Source organism: Artemia sp. Qi Xiang Cuo, chromosome 21 (assembly GCF_049724085.1).
Source record: "Artemia sp. Qi Xiang Cuo chromosome 21, ASM4972408v1, whole genome shotgun sequence".
NCBI lineage: Eukaryota > Metazoa > Arthropoda > Branchiopoda > Anostraca > Artemiidae > Artemia > Artemia sp. Qi Xiang Cuo.
The window spans coordinates 42,470,089-42,496,516 of NC_142814.1; the positions used below are offsets into that span (position 1 = coordinate 42,470,089).

The 26,428-nt window shown below is 34.3% G+C and overlaps 1 protein-coding gene across 6 annotated transcripts in view; it reads left to right on the forward strand.

Annotated features, from left to right (window-relative positions):
• Positions 1–18,556, forward strand: part of Med (Smad/Smad4 homolog Medea) — a 77,557-nt gene extending 59,001 nt beyond the window's left edge. Inside the window, exons 10-13 of one of the 6 annotated variants that reach the window (XM_089107041.1) lie at positions 3,999–4,167; positions 10,655–10,781; positions 13,318–13,448; positions 18,380–18,552. In XM_089107041.1, the coding sequence (XP_088963167.1) occupies positions 3,999–4,167; positions 10,655–10,781; positions 13,318–13,448; positions 18,380–18,460 (508 nt within the window). In that variant the 3' untranslated portion in view covers positions 18,461–18,552. Of the gene's footprint in view, positions 1–3,998; positions 4,168–10,654; positions 10,791–13,317; positions 13,449–18,379 lie in introns of all 6 variants that reach the window. The other 5 variants (XM_089107038.1, XM_089107037.1, XM_089107036.1 and 2 more) reach the window with 5 other exon arrangements.
• Positions 18,557–26,428: the final 7,872 nt, after the last annotated feature.

Here is a 26,428-nt window from a genome sequence, read left to right on the forward strand (position 1 = left end):
GTGTCATTGCTGCCCATTTCTCGATTTTTACTGTTGGTGAATTGGTTGTTGAAACAATAGGTCTTAAGGGGATGCCTGTTTTATGTATTTTTGGCAAACCATATATTCTAGGGCTAACTGATCCCCTTGGAAAGAACTTGTGCATAATTAATTGTTTTGTATTTCACTGCTTTATAGAAAATTAAAACCCGTTTTTCTTGTTTAAAATTTTTTTTGTTTTTAATGGAAAAGCAGTGTGGTCTAAGAAATTATTTATTATAATATATTATATAATAATTATGTAATGTATAATTTATATATTATATAATATGTATAAATATAATTTAATTATTAATTATTAATAATTAATATTATTAATTTAATATAAGCGACCACTCATTATTGGGTACAAGTACTGTTCATCAATTTGAAGCAATTCAATGTAATATCATCGACATTCGTGTCATTCTGAAATTAATTCTATTTTAAGCAAAGCCCTAAATTTGTGTTCAAATCTGAAATTATGCGCCCCTAAAATTTCTTCGCCCGGGGCAAGTGTCTTTCTGTTCCCCTATCCTAAAAACATCACTGTCCTCTGTCGAATTTTGAAAAATTTCATACCTGTAGCAGTAGAATAAAATAACTTAATTTCTGGTTGGTTTTGGATCAAATATTCGTGAAAATTATACCGTATTACTATTTTACTGAGATTCTTATTTAGTATTTTACTCTTAACGAATTTTAAACTCTTTACTAAGATTCGCAATGACAAAGCTTGTAGGGGTACAACCTACATGTAGGAAGTCGTTAACGATTTACGAAGGTTTTACAGATCTTAGATCCCGATCTTTCCAAATATTATCTGTTAATATTTCAGTAACTTTCAAAGCCGTCGCAGTTTCAAGACGTCCTTCGTGTGGATCATCTCTGACGTTTTTACCATTATGTTTACGGTGGAATGGTGGTTTTACGATGATTTACGGTGCACTACGCGATAGTGCAAATTTTCAAAATGACTCAAAAGTATATTAACATTTCAGTCGAAGTTTAACCCTTTTTACCGTATGATGGGTTCACTTTCCTATGCTTGATTTTTTTTTTCTCATTTTTTTTCTTAGAATGTATGCAACAGACCAGATTCTAACGATTGCATAAAGCAAACTGCATAATACAGTGGTATAAAACACAGAGAATCAGAGTTTAATTATAAATAATGTTGGAACTTAAAAAGTTTTCGTTACTCTTACTGGCAAAAAGTTTCTTTAAAAATAGTCAATTTGGTGTTTGTGTTCTTCTTACTGGATCAAGTTTGGCATGTAAGTCATTGTGGAATCATATAATTGGTTAATAAAATGCACGAATTAAAACTCTATTTTTATTGCAGAAGTATAGGATAATAATCTGTTTCCTTCGATGCTTGAAATTCACATCGTATCCACTCATAAGGCTGTTAGTCCCCAGTAAAAAATCATGTGAGTAGCCCACTTTCCCTGCCTCATCCACTTTGATGGATGAGGCTAGGCAGGTGAGGCTCAGAGAGTATGAAAAACGTATAAGAGCAAAAATTGGATGTAGTGCCGGAATAGCCGACAATGCCATCTAGTGTTTGGTGATTTTCGTTCCTTTTTTTACCAAAAATGTCTCAAAATAAGGTTCCTATAAAGACCTGTTCACAATGAAATTTTACTAATACTAAGATCTAGCTAGCGCTAATTTGAATTTTTCATACAATTTTTCAGCTAATCAGAAAATTCTATGAAAAATCTGATTAGCTCAAATTTGAGCTAGCTAAATATCGGTATTAGTAAATTCACATTGAGAATGGCCTTTAACTCACTTTAAATAGTTTATTTTGGATCTAGTGGTGCGAGAAGAAAATTACAACTAGCAAGATTTGAGCAAATGAAAAAGGAACTAAACGTAACTACAACCTCAAAAAAGCTTTATTTATTTCTCTAAAAAATTACCACCCCCCTCTAAAGAAACATCTTTTTGTGTTCCATTTAAAAAAAAATGAAAAACAAAATAAAAATGCCTCCCATCCTAATTTCGGAAAATGACTTTTTTTGTGTCTTCATAAGATCGAAAAAATTCTGCCCTCCCCCCTATAATTTAGTAAATTTGCATTCCTGTCAGTTTAAAATTTGAAAAAAGGAACAAAAATCCCACTCCTATATGTTTCTTAATCTCTTTAATAGATTAATCTTTTTATTCCTTTAAATTTTTAATCAGTCTTCCCACCTTCAATCTCCTAAAATCCTACTCCTATGCGTTTCAGAATCTCTTCATCTCTTTAACAGATTAATCTCTTTGTCTTTTCAATTTTTAATCTCTGTCTTCCCACCTTAAATCTCCAAAAATTCCACTCCTATACATTTTTAATCTTTTTAATCTCTTTGGCTCATAACTTTTCAGACCACCTTCATGCATATGAAATTACCTTGCGGTCTTTCTTGCCTATAATTTTGTTTAACGTTATTTTGATTTCATATTAATTCTGGTTATATTATTTTTCTGTTTGTTTGGTTTTAATTTGTGTCTAAATCACATGTTAAGTGGTAACAGCATAAGACAGGAGCTCTTGTGAAGGAAACGCTACCGAACAAAAAGAGTATCACCTTTTAATTCTAATTTCATCGTGTATAACACAAAAATTGATCATATTGACGGGTATTAAATAAATAAATAAAATAAATATACAAAATCATAAATTGAAACTGATGAAATTCTTACTTTATAATATGCAGTAAGTCTTAGTCTTAATTATTCACATAAACTTCGTTCTTTTTATTTTCATTTTTTGACAATTTTGAGAGACAGCTATCAAATCTGAAAAATAACCTGTTTGTCGACAGATTTGCAATATATCTTTACAAGCTTTTGAAAAATTTTGCGTTGCGAATAGCGTGATTTTTCAAATGTGATTGCTACGTTTCTTATTAATTGAAATGATATTGTATTGTGATAGTGATATGATTGTGATATGATATTGTGATATTGTACTATCACAAGATGACCAAAAACATGGATGAATGTTTAAAGAAAGATCAACAAATATTATTGATTGTGACTTGCTGCGTTTTATATAGTAAGGATTTCATCACTTTTAATCTTTAGTTTTGTATTTTCCAATAGGTCTTGGATTTTCCAATAGGTCCACTAGGCCTGGGCCTTGGGGCGCACAATGCCACGGGTGCAATAAATTATAATTGAGTAATTTTTTCTTATAAAAAATTGGACTGATGTGATTTATCGTCAAAGTGCTAAACGCGCTTCGTCGCCGCGCTCCCTTTTCACAGAAAAGTGATTTTAAAGCAACACAAGAAATCCGTGGCCGCGTATAAACTTTCAGATGTCTCAAAAGAATGGCAGCTGACGGTTCGGTATCACCTCTCTCTCTCTCTCTCTCTCTCTCTCTCTCTCTCTCTCTCTCTCTCTCTCTCTCTCTCTCTCTCTCTCTCTCTCTCTCTCTCTCTCTCTCTCGTTACTTTTCGCTCATCAGTTGTGTTCTGTTCAGTGTATATCCGAGTTTTCTGAGATTTCCCCCAAAATCTCGCAAAAAGGAGTGGCGAAAACGTTCGGGCCTAAAAGCGTCCAATCCCGCTGCGTATCAGGCACCAGGAGGGAGGGGATGAATTATCACAACCACGGCCATAAACTTCACAAAGAGTAAAAAATTAGAAGTTATATGGTGCTGCTCTTTTGTATTATTGTGTTTCTTCCAGAAGAGCCTCTCCCCTACGCTAATTACGTTATGTTTATGCTTTCTGGCTTCTGCCTATGTTAATTTCTGGTCTTTGATCAGTATTAGGACGTGTCATCCGTCTAGGTTCCCTTGGTTCACCATTAGGCTTTTTGGTCATGCAATGGCTAAACAGATCTTGTTCATAGTTAGGTCCTTTTCTTGAATGGTCGAATTTCACCTAAGCTAATTCCCCCATATAATCTCGAATCAAAATGTTGTTAAAACCACGGATGACCTAGACCCTGAATATAAACTGATTTTTCTCTTTTGATAGGCTGCATATTGGCAAAGGAGTTCAACTGGATTTGCGAGGTGAAGGGGACATTTGGCTGCGATGTTTGTCAGATCACAGCGTTTTCGTACAAAGCTACTACTTGGACAGGGAGGCTGGTAGGGCACCTGGGGATGCTGTACATAAAATTTATCCTTCTGCTTACATCAAGGTAATACTTATAAAATCGAAGAAATAATTGGTATCTTTACTGGAATATTAATAGCTGAGATTTTTGACGGTGTATGTCACAGACAATTTAAACTATATTTATTATAATTTTCATCTTCTATTCAAATGACATTAAAACAGAAGAAACAAGGGTGGTAGCTAACAATATTGCTGAATTACACGTGTATGTTTGCCATTGGATAAAACTTTCTATAGCCGGTTGCATGAAAACCTGGTCTGTTTCGGGAACTTAATAATAATAATAATAATAATAAAAACAAGTGCGCACCTAGAACTGCGCATGGATCCACCTTGTGTATATCCTTCTGATTACGAATAATAAGTATGCTTCATTTTCTCTCTGAATAAGACGAATAGCAGCAATAATATCATAGGCAGCGCAATCGCGCTGCCTAAGTAAAGAACGATGTTGGCACACATTTGCCTCTCAAATACTTGGAATATCTGTCTTAGCTTTTCTCTGTCCACAATTGGCCTTGTCTTGATGCAACCTATGCAACCTACTGCAAAATACTTGATAACTTTAATTCAAAATTTTTTTTTTTTTTTTTGTTTTTTTTTTTTTTTTTTTTTTTTTTTTTTTTTTTTTTAGAACAGGACGTTTTGCATCGAAGAAGCTGGTTTAGGAACTTCGAAAAGGGCTCATTCGATCGAAAATAGGAGTGGCTTGTGCAATTTTTAATAATCAAAAGTGATTGGAAGGCAACTAACACCCCTTCCACGCCCAGCATTTCCCCAAACACATCCGATCACAATTTTAAGATAAACATTTTGTTCAGAGTAGTTGATTTCCAGATAGAAATTATGTTTTTGAGGAGGACACTCCCCCACAGCCCTCAGGGCAAGGGTTGTAAGCTATGCCCTGGGGGGCATATAAAGTTTTTATGGAAAGCGTTGTCATAGAAACTTCACAAAAACGCTCATTCGATCGGAAATTCAACGGACTAGTGCCCTTTTTAATATTCGAAAGTAATTTGAGGGCAACTAACACCCGTCTCACGCCCACCTTTTCCCCAAACACATCCAATCAATATTTTTAGATAGTCATTTTGTTCAACGTAGTTAAAAGTTTTAGAAATTAGGTCTTTGAGGAGAATAATCTCCTCAGAACCCTCGGGGTGAGGGTTGTAAGTTATGTCCTGGGGGTATATAAGGCTTTTGTAGATAGTGATGTTGTAGAAACTTCAAAAAAGGTTTATTCGATTGGAAATTAGAAGGGCCTGTGCCCTTTTTAATAGTCGAAAGTGATTGAAGGATGACTAACACCCTCTCACACCCACCACTTCCCCAAACAGATCCAATCAAAATTTTGAGATCGCCATTGTGTTCAACGTAGTTAGAAAGTCCTGAAATTATGTTTTTGAGGATAAAACTCCCCACACAGCCCTCAGGGAAGAGTTGTAAGTTATGACCTGCGGACACATAAGGTTTTTTTTTTATAGAAAGCGTTGTCGTAGAAACTTCAAAAAGGAATCATTCGATTGGAAATTGAAACGGCTAATGCCCTTTTTAATAGTCGAAGTTGATTGGAAGGCAAGTAACCCCCCTCTCACGGCCACGATTTCCCCCAACACATCCAATCAAAATTTTGAGCTAGCTATTTTGTTCAACGTAGTTGAAAGGTCCTGAAATTATGTCTGAGGAAGACAACCCCCTCACAGCCCTCAGGGCAAGGGTTGTAATTTATGCCCTGGGGCATACAAGGTTTTCATAGAAAGCTTTGTCGTAGGAACTTCAAAAAGGGGTCATTCGATTGGAAATTGAAAGGGCTAGTGCCCTTTTTAATAGACTGAAGTGATTTGAGGGCAACTAACCCCCCTCTCACGCCCACCATTTCCCCAAACACATCCAATCAAATTTTGAGGCAGTAATTTTCTTCAACGTAGTTGAAATTTCTGGATATTATGTCTTTGAGGTTGACAGCCCCCTCACATCCTTTTGGGCAAGGATTTGTAATTTATGCCCTGGGGGCATATACTGTGTTTATAGAAAGTGCTATCTTAGAAACTCAAAAAGGGCTCATTCGATTGGAAATTGAAAAGGTTAGTGCTCGTTTTAATAGTCGAAAGTGATTGGAAGGCTTGACATTTTTATAGTAAAGATCGATGTGGGTATAATGTATTATTATTTATTTTTTTTTTATATATATATATAGACCAGGGCACTTCGTATCTAAGGAGTTGTCGTAGGAACTTTGAAAAGGGCTCATTTGATTTGAAAATAGAAAGTTCTAATGCCCTTTTTAATAGTCGAAAATGATTGGAGGGCAAATAGTCCCCCTCCCAAGCCCACCCTCCCATTTACCCATTATGTATAAAAACTAAATGTTGCCTTAAGATTAAATCAAAATGCACTGTGTTAATGCTAATTCCCAATAAGGCATCTCAGCAGTATCCCAAGAACAACTGAGGGTATTATGTTCAAACTTTTGGGGCTACTTCTGCTCTTAAAATGTAATCAAATTAAAATAGCGTAAGTGTATCCAAGTCATCAAAGAAAGTAAAAAGATTTTTTTCGAATGGTATCAAGTTTTCTATTTCAGGTCAACTAGAGGAGGTGTGGAACTAAATTAAACACTACTATTTGTGTCCAGATTTTTAAAAGGGTGTATGTTGTTAAAAGCTGCTGAAAATTTTTCTCCAGCATGAAATAGACGGCCAAACTATAAAGTCTTTAAAAAAGGAAAAGATTTAAAGTATTATTTTCTTTCTCCCTGAAAAGACTATGTTAATATAAAACGAACAGAAATTAATTAAAAAAAAAATGTTTCCACAAAATAGGTTTTTCAAAGAAAAGTAAAGAATTCCATTAAGCCAAAAATGAGCAAAAATAAAATTAAATAATCTACCAAGCGTGAAACTACCACAAATCAGCATCGATAAATAAATGAAACCCAAAAAGAACAAAAATTACAATAAATAACCGAGTCAAACTGAAAACGAGCAGAAATTAACCTGAGTAGGGCTCAAAACCCCTATGCCTTCCCAAGACCAGAACCTAATTTGAACTTTACTGAAAAAAATACAAATAAATGTACATTGTCAGTTTAAAATATATATATATATATATATATATATATATATATATATATATATTTATATATATATATATATATATATATATATATATATATATATATATATATATATATATATATATATATATATATATATATATATATATATATATATATATATATATATATATATATATATATATATATATATATATATATGTATATATAGTTCGTTTTGGGTTTCATTTATTTATCGATGGTGATTTGTGGTAGTTTCACGCTTTGTAGATGATTTTATTTTATTGTTGCTTATTTTTGGTTTAATGGAGTTCTTTACTTTTCTTTGAAAAACTTATTCTGTGGAATTTTTTTTTAATTAATTAAAGTCAAACACCATTCTATTTTTCTTATTCGTACAGGCTCGGAATGACTAGTAATTCGGAAGGAGATGGAGAGAGGTTTATTGTAATTGTCTTTATATTCTTAGGCCATTTATAATCTAGAACGAGAACCATTGATGTTATGTTCCTTGTTTTTATTCTTTTTTTCATGAAGCTCAGTAAAAAAAAATAAAAAATCTGGATCTATGAAAATATTTAAAAAAAATGTTTTCTCTCAATGTAAAAATATATGAATGTGCACTCCTTTGTTATATAATGACTCACTTTTATCATGTTAATATTTAGGGTTCGTCCCATGGGGGGACCCCTGTATATCCCCTCCCCCTGCTTTTCTCTCACAAAAGGGTGCCAAATGGTAAGAAAAACAAGGAATTTTTATTTATACTATAATTTTTTCTGGAAAATATGTTAAATTTAGTGTATATTTAATAATGTGTTATATGTATAATTATATATATAGGGGAGGTGTGATGGCACTCAGTACCTTTGTGAACAAAATTTTATTTGAGAACTCTGCCTTAGTCACATCCGTTGCGCCATCTATCAGGTAGCATACACCTGTTTTCTTGAAGACGTCAGTTTTTATCACATATTTTAGGCAAGAAGTTTTCTTTGTTCTTTGAGTAAGAAACACTATCTTATTTTCATAGTATATCTTCTAAGCGGTTTATTCTACAATAAACCTATTAAATGACCCTAAGCTTTGATTTTAAGTAATTTCTTGAGACACATATTGAAAAATATAGTCTGAGTAGCTTATATAAATTTGAGTGTACATTTATTGATCAGGAAGGGGGTAAAGTGAAGCCATCTTAGCAATGAGATAAGTAAGTATTTATGGCTGTTCCATGGTAATTTTCATAGTAATTCTAGTAATCCTTTTTAGTTCAGGAACATGGTGTCGCTTTGTTTACCTTTAAGGGCTTAAAAAAAAATTCACCATGGAAATTATTACATTTCTCGGTTTTCTTTCCTATAGCTTGCTCTCTTGACACAATTGTGTTTACCATTAGATGATAGCGAGGCTAATGACAAAACCGGGCAGGGTGTGGCAGAAAGTATAATAGGGACATTGTCAAGGAGAGAAATTCCTGTGGATGAACTAGCATTCCAGTCGTATGACTATGCCAGCCCGATGTCTGGTCAATTTAATATAGCCCAACAGAAAGTATCTGGACTTATCGATTGCCGTGTGCCTTGCACCCCCTGCCAGGCCTACATACTAAGCACTGTCCTAGAGTGTAGTTGCAATTCCTCTCTTTTGATAATCGAGGTTTTCAACATTCTTGAAGAAATAAGCATGTTCTTCTCTTCATCTACAAAGCCTTTCGCCGCTCTTAAAGAAAAACTCTTTGATTGAATTTGCCTTAATCTCCAAAACTTATCACGAACTCTGTGGACTGCAAGGACTGAAACCATACAAGCAGTAGTTACTTCGTTTGGGCGATCTTGTTTTGACAGCCGAGTTCAAAGTCAAGCCGAAATCTCAATGCATTCTTTAGACAACATTTTGAATCCTGCTTGATTGGTTGACTACAACGATGGGAAATAATCTCATAGTTTGGCTTGTGAACTTTCAGCAATTTTGCTCTTTACTTCAGCCCCCTATAAAAAATAAGGGGTACCAGTTGCAGATATTGAACTGGTAAAGACGATTTTTATTTTCCCGAAACGGGAAAAACTCCGGTTTCTACTGCTCTTCAAATAGAGCTGGAAGTTCTGTTTCAGTTTTGCCAAGACGCTACTTGCTTCCGAGAAGTCCTAGGTGAAGGACAACGCCGTCAACATCAGCTTAAGGAAGCTAATAGTCTTAGCAAATTGGTTTCGAAAACACCTGTTGCAGTTGCTACTGTCAAAAGAACAATTAGCAAGCCCGAGTTTGTTAAGAATTTGCTGAGAACTACCATGGTTGATTTTGAACTAGATTCCCTCATGTTGTTGGCGAGTGAGAAAGACCTCACCGATGCCATTGAGTTGATAAGATTGTCCTGTGATGGTACATTTTGAAGAAGAGGCGAATACAGATTTAGCTGTTCTTAGTTACGTATTTGCGCATGTTCTGTTCCGTTTTAGTTTCTTATTTGTCTCCGTAGATAAGTATAAATGAAAAAGGATTAATATGTAGAAATTTTCACGAGTTATATACTGTGATCTAAGAGTCATTTAAATGAAAGGATCTTCCCCTCCCACTCCCCCTGCCTGGATGCTTCGATAAAATCCTGTTTACATTAATCTGAGAACACCATAGTATAGGTTTAACAGTAGGGAAAAGTCCTATACTCTCCATTAAAATTTTTGAAACAGGTCTAAAACCACACAAGATTCACGACCCTGCCTTTAAGTCATCAGTGTTCTCAGGCAGTAGATTTTCTATAAGTATACTCCATCTTTTTGCAATAAGGCGAAAAGTATACTACCGTCAAAAATTAGAAATAATGTGAAAGGGAATAGTTCTATTCTTATTTGTGGTATTTCCAGGGAAAAAATTGTACGCATCTGGCTCGGAGACAGCGGTTTTATCTCGAGTTATTCTTTTAAACTTGTCTAGTATAAAAAAAAAACTGTAGAAAAAAATTTAGAGTTTGAGTAGCTATCTGGCAACTTTGTGTCGAATAGCAAGATATCATATTGAAAATATCAAAATCCAATGAAATTTGTGTATGTCTAAAAAGGCGAGTTCAGCATAAAAATCGTCTTGCTTTCGTGACAGCCACTGGCGCCTTTCCATGTATGTGCTCCCCGTCCAAGATTATTTATCAATCGACCAATGTTTTTATATGTTTCAGTATTTATTTTTATAATGTTGTATTTTCTGATTATTCATATGTATTCTCATATATACATTTTTCATATAAATGTGACTTTTATCCTATTTCCTAATAACTGATAAGATTCTCCCATAATAATGATGGTTTATTATAATATTATGTAATATTAGTAAATAACTGCTTTGGCTGAGATTTTTAAAGTTTGAGATAGCATAAAAAAAATCTTTTTTTTTAACCTCTAGGGGGGCCTTTTTAAATCTAATTCCTGTTTTTAATTTCTAGGTGTTTGATCTGCGACAGTGCCATCGACAGATGCAGCAACAAGCTGCAACAGCTCAGGCAGCCGCTGCTGCGCAAGCTGCAGCTGTAGCTGGACACTTAACAGGGCCCGCGCCAGTTATTGGAATTAGTAAGTCAGGCGAAAATCATTCGCTGTGTTTTAATTAGCCTTGCTTGCCCGGCAACTATTTTTGTATACCACCGTGGGTCATATAGAGAACTTGTTGTATGCCCTGTTGTTTAATGTCACGGATGTCTCAAAACCGCACAGTGTCAATAACATGGAAAAAAAAATAACTTGTTGCTTGTTTCTGGCTGATCTGTCGTCTGTGATTTACTTGTTTGTGTGAATAAATATTTGAATGTATTCCAAAAGCACTAACGATGGACGCTTTCTTTAAATGCATAAATTTATAATAATGATAACCCGCAATCTATAGAAGACTATAGGAAAGAAAAAAAAGAAAAAAAAACTTACAAAGTAAAAGAAACATTTATGTGAGTACTGCAGAAGAGTGTTGTCTGTTCAGCGTTGCTTTCACCACTGACTTCCTGCGTTCGACCGTTGATTAATTAGTTTCATTTCTTTTTAAAACTTTTTTTTGAAACTATTTAAAACTTTTCGAAAAATGGGTACTGCTTAGGAGTGCGTATCTAAAATGGTATTTACTAAAAAAAAATTCAGGCAGTTTGTGGTGACGAATTGTAAATAAGAAACGGCATTAATAGTAACCAAAACTCTAAAAATGGAATTTTTATATCAAAAGATCCGGCTCTTTATGCTAGTTCCAAATATGTAAGATTCATTAAGTTCAACATTACTCATATAAATAGTAAAAAGGGGGAAAAGACAAAAAGTTAAGGAAGCTTAGTAAAAATGGTACCATCAGATTCAGCATATCAAAGAAACCTCACTGTAGAGCTTCCAAGGTCGTATCTCCAAAAATGTGGAATTGGGTATTTTTTGACGCAACAGAAATCACGGATGCGTGTTTATTATTATTTTTTTTTTTGTTTCTTTTCCCAGGGGTGATCTTAACGAACCATTGGTTCTAGGAATGTCGGGAGAAGGCTCATTATAACAGAACTTAAAAGTTCTAGTGCCTTTCTAAGTAACTCAAAAGATTGGAGGGCAACTGGCCTCCCTCCCACATCCTTTTCCCCCAAAGTCGTCTGATCAAAACTTTGAGATAGATAGTCATTTCGTTCAGCATAGTTAACAAGTCCTATGACTATGCCTTTGAGGATAACGTGACCCCCCTCCCTACAGCTCCTAGGGGAATGGCTGTAAGTTGTGAAATTTGCCCATAGCTTATATATAGTATTTGCTATTGGGAACTGTACAGACATTTTTAGCGGGAGGGGGGATTCTGATTCTGGAGGAGGGGGATTTTCCATGGGGAGGGAAGTTCCCGGGGCTGAACTTCCCAGAGAAAATTTTTCATCTCCGTATTTTCCAGGATTCCTACACTAAATTCTTTTTATTTATCTTATATTCTCTTTGCCGACTCACTTTTACATGTGGAGATATTCTGGGGGAAATTTTCAGCAGGGCTGGAATTGTCTGGAGGATTTTTTTGTGTTTGGGGGGATTTTCCGTGTGAGAAATTCTTCATGAGGGAGTTTTACAACTTTCCCCGGGGGAGGGGGATTTCAGGGAAACAATTTCAACGAATGGGAGATTTCTAGCATGATATGAAAAACGACCAGAAATTGAAGTCTTTCTCAAATGAAAGTATCCTAGGGAAAATTTCTCTGGTAGAAATGTTCTCAAGAATCTTTCTGGGGGGAATTTTCAGCGAGGATGGGATTAATCAATATCTGAGAGTTTGCGCTATTATCGTACTTACACCGTTGTGCAACCTAGTTCATTTCTTGCACATTATTGACACTATTGAATGCTTTTCGCATGCCCATAATATATGCCACGTTCCACGGTGAATCCATTCGGAAATTTTCCAGAAGTCTTCAACCCTCTGAGCAGCCAACGCATCTTCGGAACCCAAGCTGATTTTCTCCAAAATTTCCAGTATCTAACTCGGTAAAATACGGTTTTTAAGCTCTTTACAAAGGATGCACGACATACTACTATGCCTGTAGTTTACTTTCGTTGGAGCCTCTACACGTTGTTTACGCTTTATTTATTCTGCAAAAAAGCTGCATGCACTCTGTCGATCGTATGGCCAAGGAAATCATGTCGTCCCCGATATTATGGGAGGATGTCCTAAGGATAGATTTAATGAGAAATGGACCCTCTTGAGAGGGTTTAAGGCTTTAAATAGATTAGGATGGAGGAGTTGCATTGAGTGGAGGAGTGAAGGATGGTGCTGCAGTGAGTTGTTAGTAGTAGTATCAGGTTGTCGTTCATAAGTTAAAGAAGGGGGTGATACATTAAATGACGGCAATAGATTTTATAGACTATTTTGTCTGCAACTGTAAAGCTCTTTTTTAAGGAGTCTAACATTGGCTCAAGGACATCCATGGAGCCTGTGATTTTTGTGATTCTGCGGGTCTGTTATTCAGTCCCAAGGAATCGTGTTCATACAATTTGCCTGGTCTAATTTTTATTTTGAAGAAACTCTTCCTCTAAGAGAATTTTTCTATGTTTTTTTTAATCTTCAAAAATATAAAAAAAGTAATGTTAAACTAGGGATTTTTTTGTTTAGATTTGACTGCTGCTGCTGGGATCGGTGTTGATGACTTGCGGCGATTATGTATCCTGCGATTGTCCTTCGTTAAAGGCTGGGGTCCCGATTACCCACGTCAATCAATCAAAGAAACCCCTTGTTGGATTGAGGTAAGCAGTCAAGAAGAAATGATTTCTTAAACAGCCCAAAAAAAATTTCTTGTTGATTTTCAAAGTCATTTTAGTTATTCTAGCAATTTAAAGCTTAAATTACTATTTTAATAATTTAATTTATTTAACTTAATTACTTATGTAACTGGCTTTTTATGTTTCATAGAGGATGACTCGGTTTAGTATCTTTAGCTCAAATTTAGTTTTAGAACTTAAGATTGTAAGTTAAGAAATCAGCCATTCTTAATTCCTATTTTCATAAATGAGAACTTAGTTTAAGCTTTGCTTAAATTTAGTAGTGACACTACTGTAAATCGGTTTAGTTTAGTAGTAACACTACACTATAGTAACAAAGAAGTTATTTTTCGTAGTAAAAGAAAAAACGAAACAAGGAAGGAACTACTGCTTTTATTTATAATACAATGTTCTTGAATGTGGGTGCGCTCTTTCATGATTTTTCAATAGAATGGACAAAACTCTCCCGCGTACGCCATGTCATTGGATTGGATAACGCTCCGCCCGCGCAATGTCATTGGATGTAGGTGCACACTTTCATGATTGTTTAATACAATGAACAAATCTCGCCCGTATGCGCAATGTCATTGGATTGGATAATGCTCCGCCCGCGCAATGTCATTGAATGTAGGCGCACACTTTCATGATTGTTTAAAAGAATGGATAAAACTCTCCCGCGTACGCAATGTCATTGGATTGGATAACGCTCTGCCCGTGCAATGTCATTGGATGTAGGTGCACACATTCGTGATTGTTTAATAGAATGGACAAAACTCTCCCGCGTACGCAATGTCATTGGATTGGATAACGCTTCGCCCGCGCAATGTCATTGGATGTAGGTGCACACTTTCATGATTGTTTAATACAATGGGCAAAACTCGCCCGCCTGCGTAACGCTCCGCCCGCGCAATGCTATTGGATGTGGGTGCACACTTTCATGATTGTTTAATATACTGATACTACTAACAAATCACCGCAGCACCAAGCTGCCTGAGGCCAACGCAGCTACACACGCTCCTCCTCCGTACCAATCTATTCAAAGCCTCCCTTTTTACACCCTCCCAGGAAGTTCCCATTTCCTTCAAATCTTTCTTTATGACATCCTTCCACCCAAGACGCGGACGACATGCTTTCAGTTTAGCCCTAGACGGTTGGCCGAAAAGGACAATCTTCAGCAATCTGTCATACTTCATCCGCGCAACGTGCCCTAGCCATCTCAACCTTTCTTTCATTATATCCCAAGAAAGAGGGATTTAACCACATTTTTCGTACAGTCTACTGTTTGAAATACGGTTAGTCAACCGAGTACCCAGAACAATCCGTAGGCAATTTCTCTGGAAAACATCAAAATGACCCATATAAAGAGGGATACAACACAACCCTGCTTAAATCCTGATTTGATGCGAAACCAGGTACCAACCTCATTTCCTACCTTATTTGCAGCAGTGTTGTTGTTGTATATAGCCCTTATCACATTAATGTATTTATACGGTATACCATACAAGGATAAGACCTTTGCTAAAGCTCTTCTATTAACAGAATCGAACGCTTGCTCATAATCTATAAAATTGAGAACCAAAGGTGTTTGACAACTCAAGCACTTCTCAATTATTAACCTAAGAGTGAAAATTCGGTCGACACGTCCTCTACCTTTTCTAAAACCGCACTGTTCTTCTCTTAAAACATTGTCTACAGCATCTCTCAGTCTAAAAAGTATCATATTACTAAGCAATTTGCTACCTAAAGAGACCATACAAATGCCTCGATTATTACCATACTCACTCTTATCACCTTTCTTATACAGTGGTTTAATAAGGTTTTCCTAAAATTGTTAGGTTCTTCCCCTTTTTCAAAAATCATTCATAATCTTCAGTAATCTAATGATGGACAAAACTCGCCCACCTTTGCAGTGTCATTGAATTGGAATGGATAAAGTTCCGCCTGTGCAATGTCATTGGATTTGGGTGAGCACTTTCATGGTTGTTTAATACTATGGACAAATAGTCAGAACATAGCACATTATCAACAGAATAGCTGAAAGTGGTGCAAACTTTGAATAAAACAAATATATAGCATCTATGCAAAAGAATGTTCCGTCAGAATAGAAACAAATTGTTTGATTCATCAGGCCTTCACAAGGTCATGTAAACAGTCTTTATCTCCTTAACCCCCTTTTAGATAAAAAAAAATCCTTTTGTAGTATTATCATTGAAAAAGGGCTTGTTTCTTAGCATTTTTGTTAAATAAATTAAAAAGACAGTGAATTTATCCTCCCTGGATTCTTAAGAATACGTTAATTATAAATTGTTTATATCAAGTTGTAGCTTAAAATTGGTAATAAAACTTTATACTATGGTTTAGGTTAAGTTTTAATTCAGTTTATTTATTTTATAATGTGGTTTGTATCAAGTTGTAGCTTAAGTTTAGTAATAAATTTTTTTTAATATGGCTTAGGTTAAGCTTTAATTCAGTTCATTTAAAAATTCTCACCTTCGTCTATCTATGTTAAAAGTTTTTTTCACTGTCTTTATTTAAAATATTGTACCTGTTTTTTCTATATTTCCATTTCTTTAATTAACTTAAGTTTAGCAATGAAACTTTATAATGTGGTTTGTATCAAGTTGTAGCTTAAGTTTAGTAATAAAACTTTATAATATGGTTTAGGTTAAGCTTTAATTCAGTTCATTTAATAATTCTGACCTTCCTCTATTTTTCAAGTTTTTTCACTGTCCTTATTTAAAATAATGTACCTATTTTTTCTATATTTCAATTTGTTGAATTAGCTTAAGTTTAGTAATGAAACTTTATAAAACGATTTTGGTTAAGTTTTACCTTCACTTTGATAAATAATTTGGACCTTTACTGTTATTAATTTTTTTCCCCCTGTGTTATTAAAATATTGTACCCGTTTTGTCTTAAGAAGCGTAATGTTTTAAAAACTTAATATTAAACTCAGAAATCAGCAATATGTATTTTATAGTTTCATAAATGAGGGCTCGGTTTACCCTTTGCTTAAGTTTTAGCTTAAATATAGTGATAAAACCTTGTAATAAGTATAATTATCTAGTAGTTATGTATTTTTTTTTACCTAATAATAACCTTTAAATATTATAATTTAGTATATAATTATATATAATATTTAATCATTAATGCAATATATAATTAAACCTTATAAGTAGTATTATTTAATTGTTTACTAATTTTATTATTTATTAATTAGATTTTTTAAGTTTTACATTTCTCTGAAATATGTGATACTTGCCTGTAGCTGTGGCTTCTGAGGAAAGGAAAATAAACTTAGTTAATTGCCTTTATTAGTTTTAGATCTATCCATTCGCCTAGTCCGAATTGTGATATTACTCAAACTTTTCCTTAGAAGATGGTCTAAACTTACTCAATTACTAGCAAATCAAAGAATATTGGTACCTGATAAGAGCGGAAACTCGACCTAGTGCCAAAAAAAAAAAAAAAAAAATCACCAACGCTATCTAGTATCTGACGAAATTATAAGGCTGGCCTAGTCTAATTCTTTTAAATTGTAGATTAGCCTACCCTAAGCAGCCAAGCACTTTCCTTTTTAGGCAGTTTTAAATGCAGGTTAGTGTAAACAGCCCAAAACTATTTAACTAGTTGGCCTACCAGTTTGAAGTTACTTAACCTAATTGATTAGCCAAGATTTTCTCCCATCAAACCTACTTTGAGCAGTCTCGATATGCCTATTGAGTTAAAGGTGGTCGGCGTTTACCCCCCGAAAAATACCCCATCCCTTTTTTCCACGGGGGGGGGGGTAAATGCTTAGAACTGAGTTAAATTAGTTCTTGAAGTAAAATCAGTATGGGTTATTTATTACTTACACAGAGACTTCACCTTTAAATGCTTTAAATGTACAGATTAGGCTGTATCATTATCATATCAATTATTACTTCTGTTTGAAGTTTTCTACTTAGTTAGAGACAATGCTTTCGCCATCCCCTACGCTGAGTTTGGTGCTAGTAGTTTTCAATTGCTATCTATTCATGTTAAACCACGGAAGATCTGACTGTCAGTAGTTACAAGTTGGATCAACATTAAGATCAAATACAAAGCTCAAACACGACAAAACGATAAAAACCTTAAAGGAGAGAGAATGGTGCATGATAACAGCCAGTGAAAAAAGCGCAGATTGCAGTGAAAATATTTCGGTTAAGACCCCTGCTTGACCGTCCTCAGTCCAGAATAATAAAAAAATACCGATAAAAATTCAAAGAATAACTACTTTGATAAAGATTATAGACCTACTTCGAGAAAGTCTTTCTATTTTAGTTTTGTGTTTGTTTTATAACTACTTCGAAAAAGTACTTCGATTAATATAAACAACTTCGATTAATATGTCGATTATATTAACTACTTTGATTAATATAACTACTTCGATAAAGATAATGGACCTACTTCGAGAAAGCCTTCCTATTTTAGTTTTGTTTTTTTTTTTTATAACTACTTTGATAAAGTACTTCGATTAATATAAACAACTTCGATTAATATAAACAACTTCGATTAATATGTCTACTTCGATAAAGATGATAGACCTACTTCGAGAAAGTCTTCCTTTTTTAGTTTTGTGTTTGTTTTTTATTATCCGTTGGTTTTTATCGGTATTTAGTTTTTATTATTCTGCATTGAGGACGGTCAAGTGGAGCTCTTGACCGAAATATTCGCATTGTAATCTGCACTTTTTTTCTTTTCTTTTTTACAGACGTAGCCAATGATTATGTAGGGCAATAAATTGATTTGAGTTTTCATGTTTGGCAAATTTGTTCCCGCCTCCTCATGGCTTCCTGCTCATTTGGTCTCTATAAACAAATCTCTCGTTCAGTAGAAGATCCATGTAAGGGAAATTATTGTTTAAAAATTTGACTCACTGTATATTTCTTTTCTAGGTCCATTTGAACCGAGCTCTTCAGCTCTTAGATGAAGTCCTCATTTCGATGCCTATTGAAGGCCCTCGCCCTCACGAATAAGTTCAAAATGCCGAGTGATTTTTTTTCCAATTTTTATCAATTAATCATGTTATTGATTTGTATATTAATGCCATGTTTTTTAATTTTAATGGATTTTTGTTTTAAAGTTGAGGCCTCTTTTCTACTCGTAGTATATTGGCCATGCTTGGGGAGCTGGCAAATTAGTAGCTCTGACTCCTAAAATTTTTGGGTTTGAGCTCTGACTACGATTATTGGAACTTGGGCTCCGTTTGGCGTGGCATTTTAGGTGGCAAACTCGGACTCTTGCTTTTAATGCTAGTATATAGGAACGAATATTTATGGAGGCTGATTCAACCCGGTTCCATTGATAATGTCAACAACAAGCTTTTTGGTTCCCTGCCTTTGTCGACAGAGAAACACAAATCAAGGTGCCAGTTTTCGCAGATTTTAAATTAGAAATCACGTGAAGTAGTTCAGCTTGAAAATACTTTCTTTAGCTTTTCTTAAGCACTTTCGTTTGGTAGTAGCGGACACCAAATTAAAGAAAGAAATGTCCGTGAAAAGCCAAGCAAAATATAAGCTTGAATTATATGGCACAAGAAATTGTATAAAGTAGTCTAGAGACTACTTTTCCCCATATTTTCCCAGGTAGCTATTTAGAGTTAGGTTGACCATGGCTGAGCTTACAGTCACGCCACTGACCCCCGTTCCAAACCAAAATACGCAGCCACGCCAGGACTTGAACCTCTCCAACGGGCAAAGGATCTCAAGAGATTCTAATATACTGTTAATAAATACTTCTTGAATTCTTTAAGTTTAAAACTAGAAAAATCCAAATATTCCAAGTTAAGTGCCAAGGTCAGTGAAAAAAAAAAATTGTGTCTGGTACGGTCAAGTGGAAACTCAGGCAACCATAGATTTTAAAAATTCCCTTGCTAATAAAAAAAAGTCATATATTGTCTAAAAAAAAGTAGTCTAAAAAAAAAAAGTCTAAAATCATCTGGCAAAAAAAATTAAGAAGGTTTTGCTTTTCTTTGAAGGTCTAGTTGTCTTTGGGCGGGCACACATTTATAATGTTTATATTTTCATAGGCAAAATCATTGTCAAATTTATTTAATTACCTTTAGATGTTAGTCTCCAAGGTCTCTGACAAATCCTCTGAGGAGGATAACCCAGATACAAAAAGCATAAGGTTTTTCCGGTGTTTTGAGAAGATTTGGGGTCTCCGTTCCATCATAAGCTCCTTCCTTCGTCCTTATACCCGAAAGGAAATCTTACTTGCGTGACCTTATAGTGGCGGTAGACTTTTCAAAGTTTTTCTAACCAGAACTGTGACCGCAAACGCCACTGCAGGGTGGCCTTGAGGAGTAGCATCCATCGAGAAAATTATAGCCTAGTATATGACACAGCATCTGCACTGAGTTCCGATTGATGGATAATTCTTCTGGGTTTTGTTTGTTTTGATATACTTTTTAGGGCTTAAAAATCTCTTCCTAGTTAAGTTATCCGTTGAGAAGATATGTTAGTGTCCGTCCTGCACTAGTTCTGAGACCATTGCTTTTCCTTAGGCCAGCATAATTTCAATGATCTAAAGACTGGAAATTACAATTAGGAATATTACAACGTTAAAAATAACTATCGTATCGACATTTTGACTGACAAATTCGGACGCTTCGAACTGGGCTAGGAGGTTCAGAAGCTCATATCCCAGGGGTAGGAAACACGTCTAGGTGATATGAAATTTATTTACTCAGACAGGAAGGACGGGGTACATAGATAGGAAGTCAGGCTCAGTATGAATAAGAAAGCTGCTATAAGTATTGCTTAGGTTGTGAAGGTATTAATAATAGAATGCCAATCACTCATTTTATAACCTAAAAGTACAGGGTATCAGTCACAGTAATATATGCCCAAGTAGAACCGCCTGACGGAGATACTAGTCACTGAGATGAATTTTACTTACAGCAACAGGAAAAAAAAAACGGGTTCCTGGTAAAAATATGGTGTTTTTATTAGAAGATTTTAACGCCTAAGTCTGTAGAAATAGAGATAGATGGTAGCCTAGATAAATTAGTTGTAGGAAAAGAAAACAATAGCCCAATGGCTACAGACTGCTGCTATTTTGTATGTATAACAATCTAGTTATAACCAATACAGTATTTTGTCATAAAACAGCCCAGAGGTTAACATGGTATTCAATAGCTAACCCTATTAATTATATTATTGTAAACCAAAGACTGACAGTATTAATACAAGATGCTACGGTATAAAGGAGTGCCATTATTGATGGTAAAGGGGAAGATCTAGTAGTGTCTAAGGTTAATTTAAAACTGACATTTAGGAAGGGTATTTACCTTTTGGGTATTTATGACGTTGGTAGACTCTAGGCTGAGAATCTGGGTATATATATATGAAAAACTAACCACGTCCTTCCGGTACATTGACGCATTTAGCCAGGAAATTGGTTATTGAGCAAGTTCCCTCCAAGCTTACACATTCCACGATTTGTATCTTTATCTTAAAAATTGGTATTTTGAAACTTTGTTTTTGCGTCTTAATATATTTTTACTCAATTAATAATTAACTAAATTAGAAAGCTTTACCACATAAGGAGCAGAAATTGTTCCGTATATGAAAGGGGCTGTCCCCTCCTCAACGCCTCGCTCTTTACGCTAAAGTTTTTTATTGTTTTAAAACATAAAGTTGTGAGACAGTCAAACTTTAACGTAAAGAGCGAGGCGTCGAGGAGGGAACAGCCCCTTTTATATATGGAATAATTTCTACTCGAATTAAACTTTAATCTGGCTCCTTACTTTCAGTTAAAAAAAACTTGTTTTTTTATTTAATTTCTAGACGTTTTTGAATTAATGCAGGTTTTGATTTTGGCTCACCGTGCATGAATAATTAAAACGAAATCTGCACATTAATTTTAATTTTTTTGGCTAAATGCCTTTCTCGAAAGTTGTTTAATTTTATTTACGAGTTTTTATTAGTAATAATTATACGTAACTTACGAATTAACTCACTTAACAAAATTCTATATTTGTATATTTTTATTACGTATATTAGGGGGTTCGCCCCCTAGTCAATACCTCGATCTTAACGCTAAAGTTAAAATATGTTTCCAATTCTTTAAGAATGATCCCTTCATCACAAAGGCCGTTAATTAGAATAAATAGCTCTTATGAAAGTACTAAAAATCTTTAGCGTAAAGAGCGAGGTATTGAATAGGGGGAGAACTCAATCATACACGTAATAGTTTCTGTTCGTTTTAAGTTTTGATGTTAAAAATTATTTCAGTTGAAGACTTGTTTCTTTTTTAATTTATGATCGTTTTTTTAAAATAATGCTGGGAAATTCGGCGCCCCCTTTATAGTAATGTCCCTAGCCCCGTGGAAAGATCCTCCCACGTAACTCCCGACCCCCCCTAATAATAGAAAAAATCCCTTTGAAAGCGTATGCATACTTCCTAGTAACCAATACTATATGTAAACATTAGTAAGATATGTATTTTAAGGCTTTAACTGGCCCTAGTAGAGTAGAGGGAGAGTCGTTATGTTTGGAAATAGGGTTGAATTGGAATTTAAAAATTTAAAATATTTCGCTGTTATTTTTTACCTCTAAATATTAATCTTTATTTTTGATCAACTTGTTCCTATTAAAAATTAAAATTATTGGCCTAATAAAACATTTGCAGATTATCAATCAAACTAACAAAATAAATAAATAAAAAACTTTTATCGTATATTTTCACATCCTACAACACTGGCCCCCTCTTAAGCTCTGGCTCAAAGGATTCCCCTTTCTTCCAGCCAGGCATGTTTATGTGTCTTATGTAAATTAGATTAAAGTAACTTTAATCTACAATTGCTAAAAGCTCAATTTTTGATTTTGTACAACTTGGGTAACACACAAGTACGCTTTTATATGCACAATTAATTATTATGTGTGGCACACATACATCTGTATAAATGCAGAAAATACACACGCAGAGCCACAGTTTATATAATTAGCAGTATGATCATTCTCTATCCCTCCCATTATAAAAACCCGGAGTGGGGTGCGAGTGCTCCGGAGAACGTTTTTGCAGATAGAAACATAGGCGGCATCAGATCTTTTCATGGGTAGATAAGTCAGACTGTGATCTAATCGGAAACAAGTCTAATCGGAAACAAGTACTAACTTGTAGTTTTTAGCTTTTTTATCCCATCCTTGGTTATCTGGTCTTGGCGGTTTTGCAATTTGCTGCAAGTCCTACGGAAAGTTTGAATTCTACGATTCCTAATATACCTGAAGTTCCATCCAGTTTCCAATTCAACTCAACCTGAAGTTTCATCGACACCTCTGTCAACTGTAAGTTGTTGTTTTTTTTTTACTTTTTTCAACTTTTCATTAATTAATTTATTTGAGTTTTATTTTTTTTATTTCCGTTGGGGGTAGGTATTTTGGTACTTGTGTTTTAGGCGCCATTCACTCAAGTTAATTCTGTGTAAAAATCGAGAACAAACCGGTATCTTCGGTAGTGTTTTTTAAGCTTAGCGCGAGACAAGACAAGTGACAAAATATATTTAAAATATATAACTTGGGCTATATATTTGCACATAGGGGGGGGGGGGACATTATTTTAAAGTAAAATTTGATTCTCAAATAAAATTTGAGAGTTTTATTTTTTTATTTCCGTAGGGGGAAAGGATTTTTGGTACTTGTGTATTATGCGCCACTCACTCAAGTTTACGCTGTGTAAAGCTTGAGAACAAACCGGTTTCTTCGGTAGTTTTTTTTTTCAGCTTAGCACGAGACAAGACAAAGAAAAGTGACAAAATATATGGAAAATATATAATTTGGGCTATATATTTGCACCGAAGGGTGGGGGGGGAGGGTAAAGTATTTAGACAGTTTGAAGTCAGAAAACAATTCTTTCTAGATAGATGGCCACCAAAAAATTTCAGAAGAATAGCGAGGTATCTGGAAATTCTGTTAGCTAAAAAAAAAGAAAAAAAAAGTATACAGTAAATGTAATGTTTCATTTAAGTGTTTTTTCCCAGTGTTAAGTGTTTTTTTTTCCAATGACCGTTTTCCATTATTAAATCTAAAAGTATGGTTTTGGAACCTTTTAAGTATGCTAAACAAAATGGCTCTCTCAAACTTTTGGCCAGACAGTTTTCAGGAAAAAAGGGAGGTGGAAGAGGGCCTAGTAGCCATCCAATTTTTTTGTTCAAATTAATAAAAAAAAAACTTTCCACAAATTAAGTTTTTCAGAAAAAAAATAAAGAACTCCATTAAACAAAAAATGAGCAAAAATAAAATGAAATAATCTACCAAGCATGTAACTACCACAAATCAGCATTGATAAGTAAATAAAACCCAAAACAAACAGAAATTACAATAATTAACCAAGTCAAACTCAAAACGAGGAGAAATTAACATAAGTTGGGTGCAAAACTCCTATGCCTTCCCAAGGCCAGAACAAATTTGCACTTTACTGAAAAAACATAAATGTTTTTACTTTTATAACTTTAATAAATCAAATAATATTAAAATTTTGATTACTAAATATCAGTATATGTATGTCAAACTGACAATGCACATTCATTTGTATTTTTTTTTTCAGTAAAGTGCAGATTATGTTCTGGCCTTGGGAAGGCATAGGGGTTTTGCACCCAACTTATGTTAATTTCTGCTTGTTTTGAATTTGACATGGTTTTATTATTGTAATTTATGTTCGTTTTGGGTTTCATTTGTTTATCAATGCTGATTTTTGGTAGTTTCAGGCTTGGTAGATTATTTGATTTTATTTTTGCTCATTTTCTGCTTAATGGAGTTCTTTACTTTTCTTTGATAAACTTATTTTATGGAAAAAGTTTTTAAATTAATTTGTGTTTGTTTTATATTGACATGGTATTTTCAGGGAAAAAGAAAATAACACTTTAAATCTTTTCGTTTTTTAAGACTTTACAGTTTGGCCTATGATTTGTATGATGGAGAAAATTTTTCAGCAATTTTTAACAATATGCACCCTTTTAGAAATATGGACACAAATAGTAGCCTATTGTTTAGTTTAGTTTCATACCTCCTCTAGTTGACCTGAAATGGAAAACTTGATACCATTCGCATAAAAATCTGTTTACTTTCTTTAATAGCTTGGATACACTTATACTATTCTGATTTGGTTAAATTTTGAGAGCAGAAATGGGAGGGTGGGCATGAAAGGGTGATTAGTTGCCCTTAAATCACTTTCGACTATTAACAAGGGCATCTTCCCTTTCTATTTTCAATCAAATGAGCCCTTTTTGAAGTTCTCATGACAACTCCTTTGATACAAGGTGCCCTGGTCTAAACAACAACAAAAAATAATACATTATACCCATTTTGATCTGTACTATAAAAATATCAGCCTTCCAATCACTTTTGACATGACATAAGTTGGGTGCAAAACCCCTATTCCATCCCAAGGCCAGAACAAAATTTGCACTTTACTGAAAAAATACAAATGTTATTACTTTTATAACTTTAGTAAATCAAATAATATTAACATTTTAATTACTAAATTTCCGTATATGTATATTAAACTGACAATGCACATTCATTTATATTTTTCAGTAAAGTGTTCTGGCCTTGGGAAGGCATAGGGGTGTTGTTCCCAACTTATGTTAATTTCTGCTTGTTTTGAGTTTGACTCGGTTAATTATTGTAATTTCTGTTCTTTTTTGGTTCCATTTGTTTATCGATGCTGATTTGTGGTAGTTTCACGCTTGGTAGATTATTTGATTTCATTTTTGCTCATTTTTGGTTTAATGGAGTTCTTTACTTTTCTTTGAAAAAATTATTTTGTGCAAAAAGTTTTTTTTAATTAATTTCTGTTCATTTTATATTGACATAGTCTTTTCAGGGAAAAAGAAAATAAAACTTTAAATCTTTTCGTTTTTTAAGACTTAATAATTTGGCCTGCTATTTGTTTGCTGGAGAAAATTTTCAGCAATTTTTAACAACATATGACCCTTTTAAAAATCTGGACACAAATAGTACTGTTTAATTTAGTTTCATACCTCCTCTAGTTGACCTAAAATGGAAAACTTGATACCATTTGCTATAAAATCTATTTACTTTCTTTGATAGCTTGGATACACTTACGCTATTTTGATTTGGTGAAATTTTAAGAGCAGAAATGGGAGGGTTGGCGTGGGAAGGTTAGAATGGAAGTGGGATTAGTTGCCCTCAAATCACTTTCGACTATTAAAAAGGGAATCAACCCTTTCTATTTTCAATCAAATGAGCCCATTTGGAAGCTCCCAAGACAACTCCTTCAATATGAAGTGCCCTGGTCTAAACAACAACAAGAACAAAAAATAATACACTATACCCACCAATCTTAACTATACAAATGTCAAACCTTCCAATCACTTTCGACTATTAAAAAGGGCACTAGACTTTTTGATTTCCAATCGAATTAGCCCTTTTGGAAATGACAACGTAGATAAGTCAGACTGTGATCTAATCGGAAACAATTACTAACTTGTAGTTTTTAGCTTTTTTATCCCATCCTTGGCTATCTGGTCTTGGTAGTTTTACAATTCCTGCAAGCCCTACGGAAAGTTTGGATTTCAATTTGACGCTTCCTAATATACCTGAAGTTCCATCAATACCTCTGTCAACTGTAGTTGTTTTTTTTTCTCATCTATTACATATTCTACATCTATTACGTAAAATAGGAACGGAAAACTCTGAAGGGAGGATTTTCATATTTGGGATTTTAAGTTTTTAGTCGAGATTTCGTCATTCCAAGAGAAAGGATTTTATCTCAACTTTTCATTAATTTACAGATTCAGAGGTAGTTAAGGGGGGGGGGGGGCAGACAGGGCACTTGCTCTTAAATTTTAGGGGCACAAAATTCCAAATAAATAATCTATAACGGTTAAAATCATTTTGTAATTTTGAATGTCAATTTTAATAAAGGAGAGGGCGCAGTTAGTAGTAAATATTAGCAAATTGAATCCAAAAATGTAATCC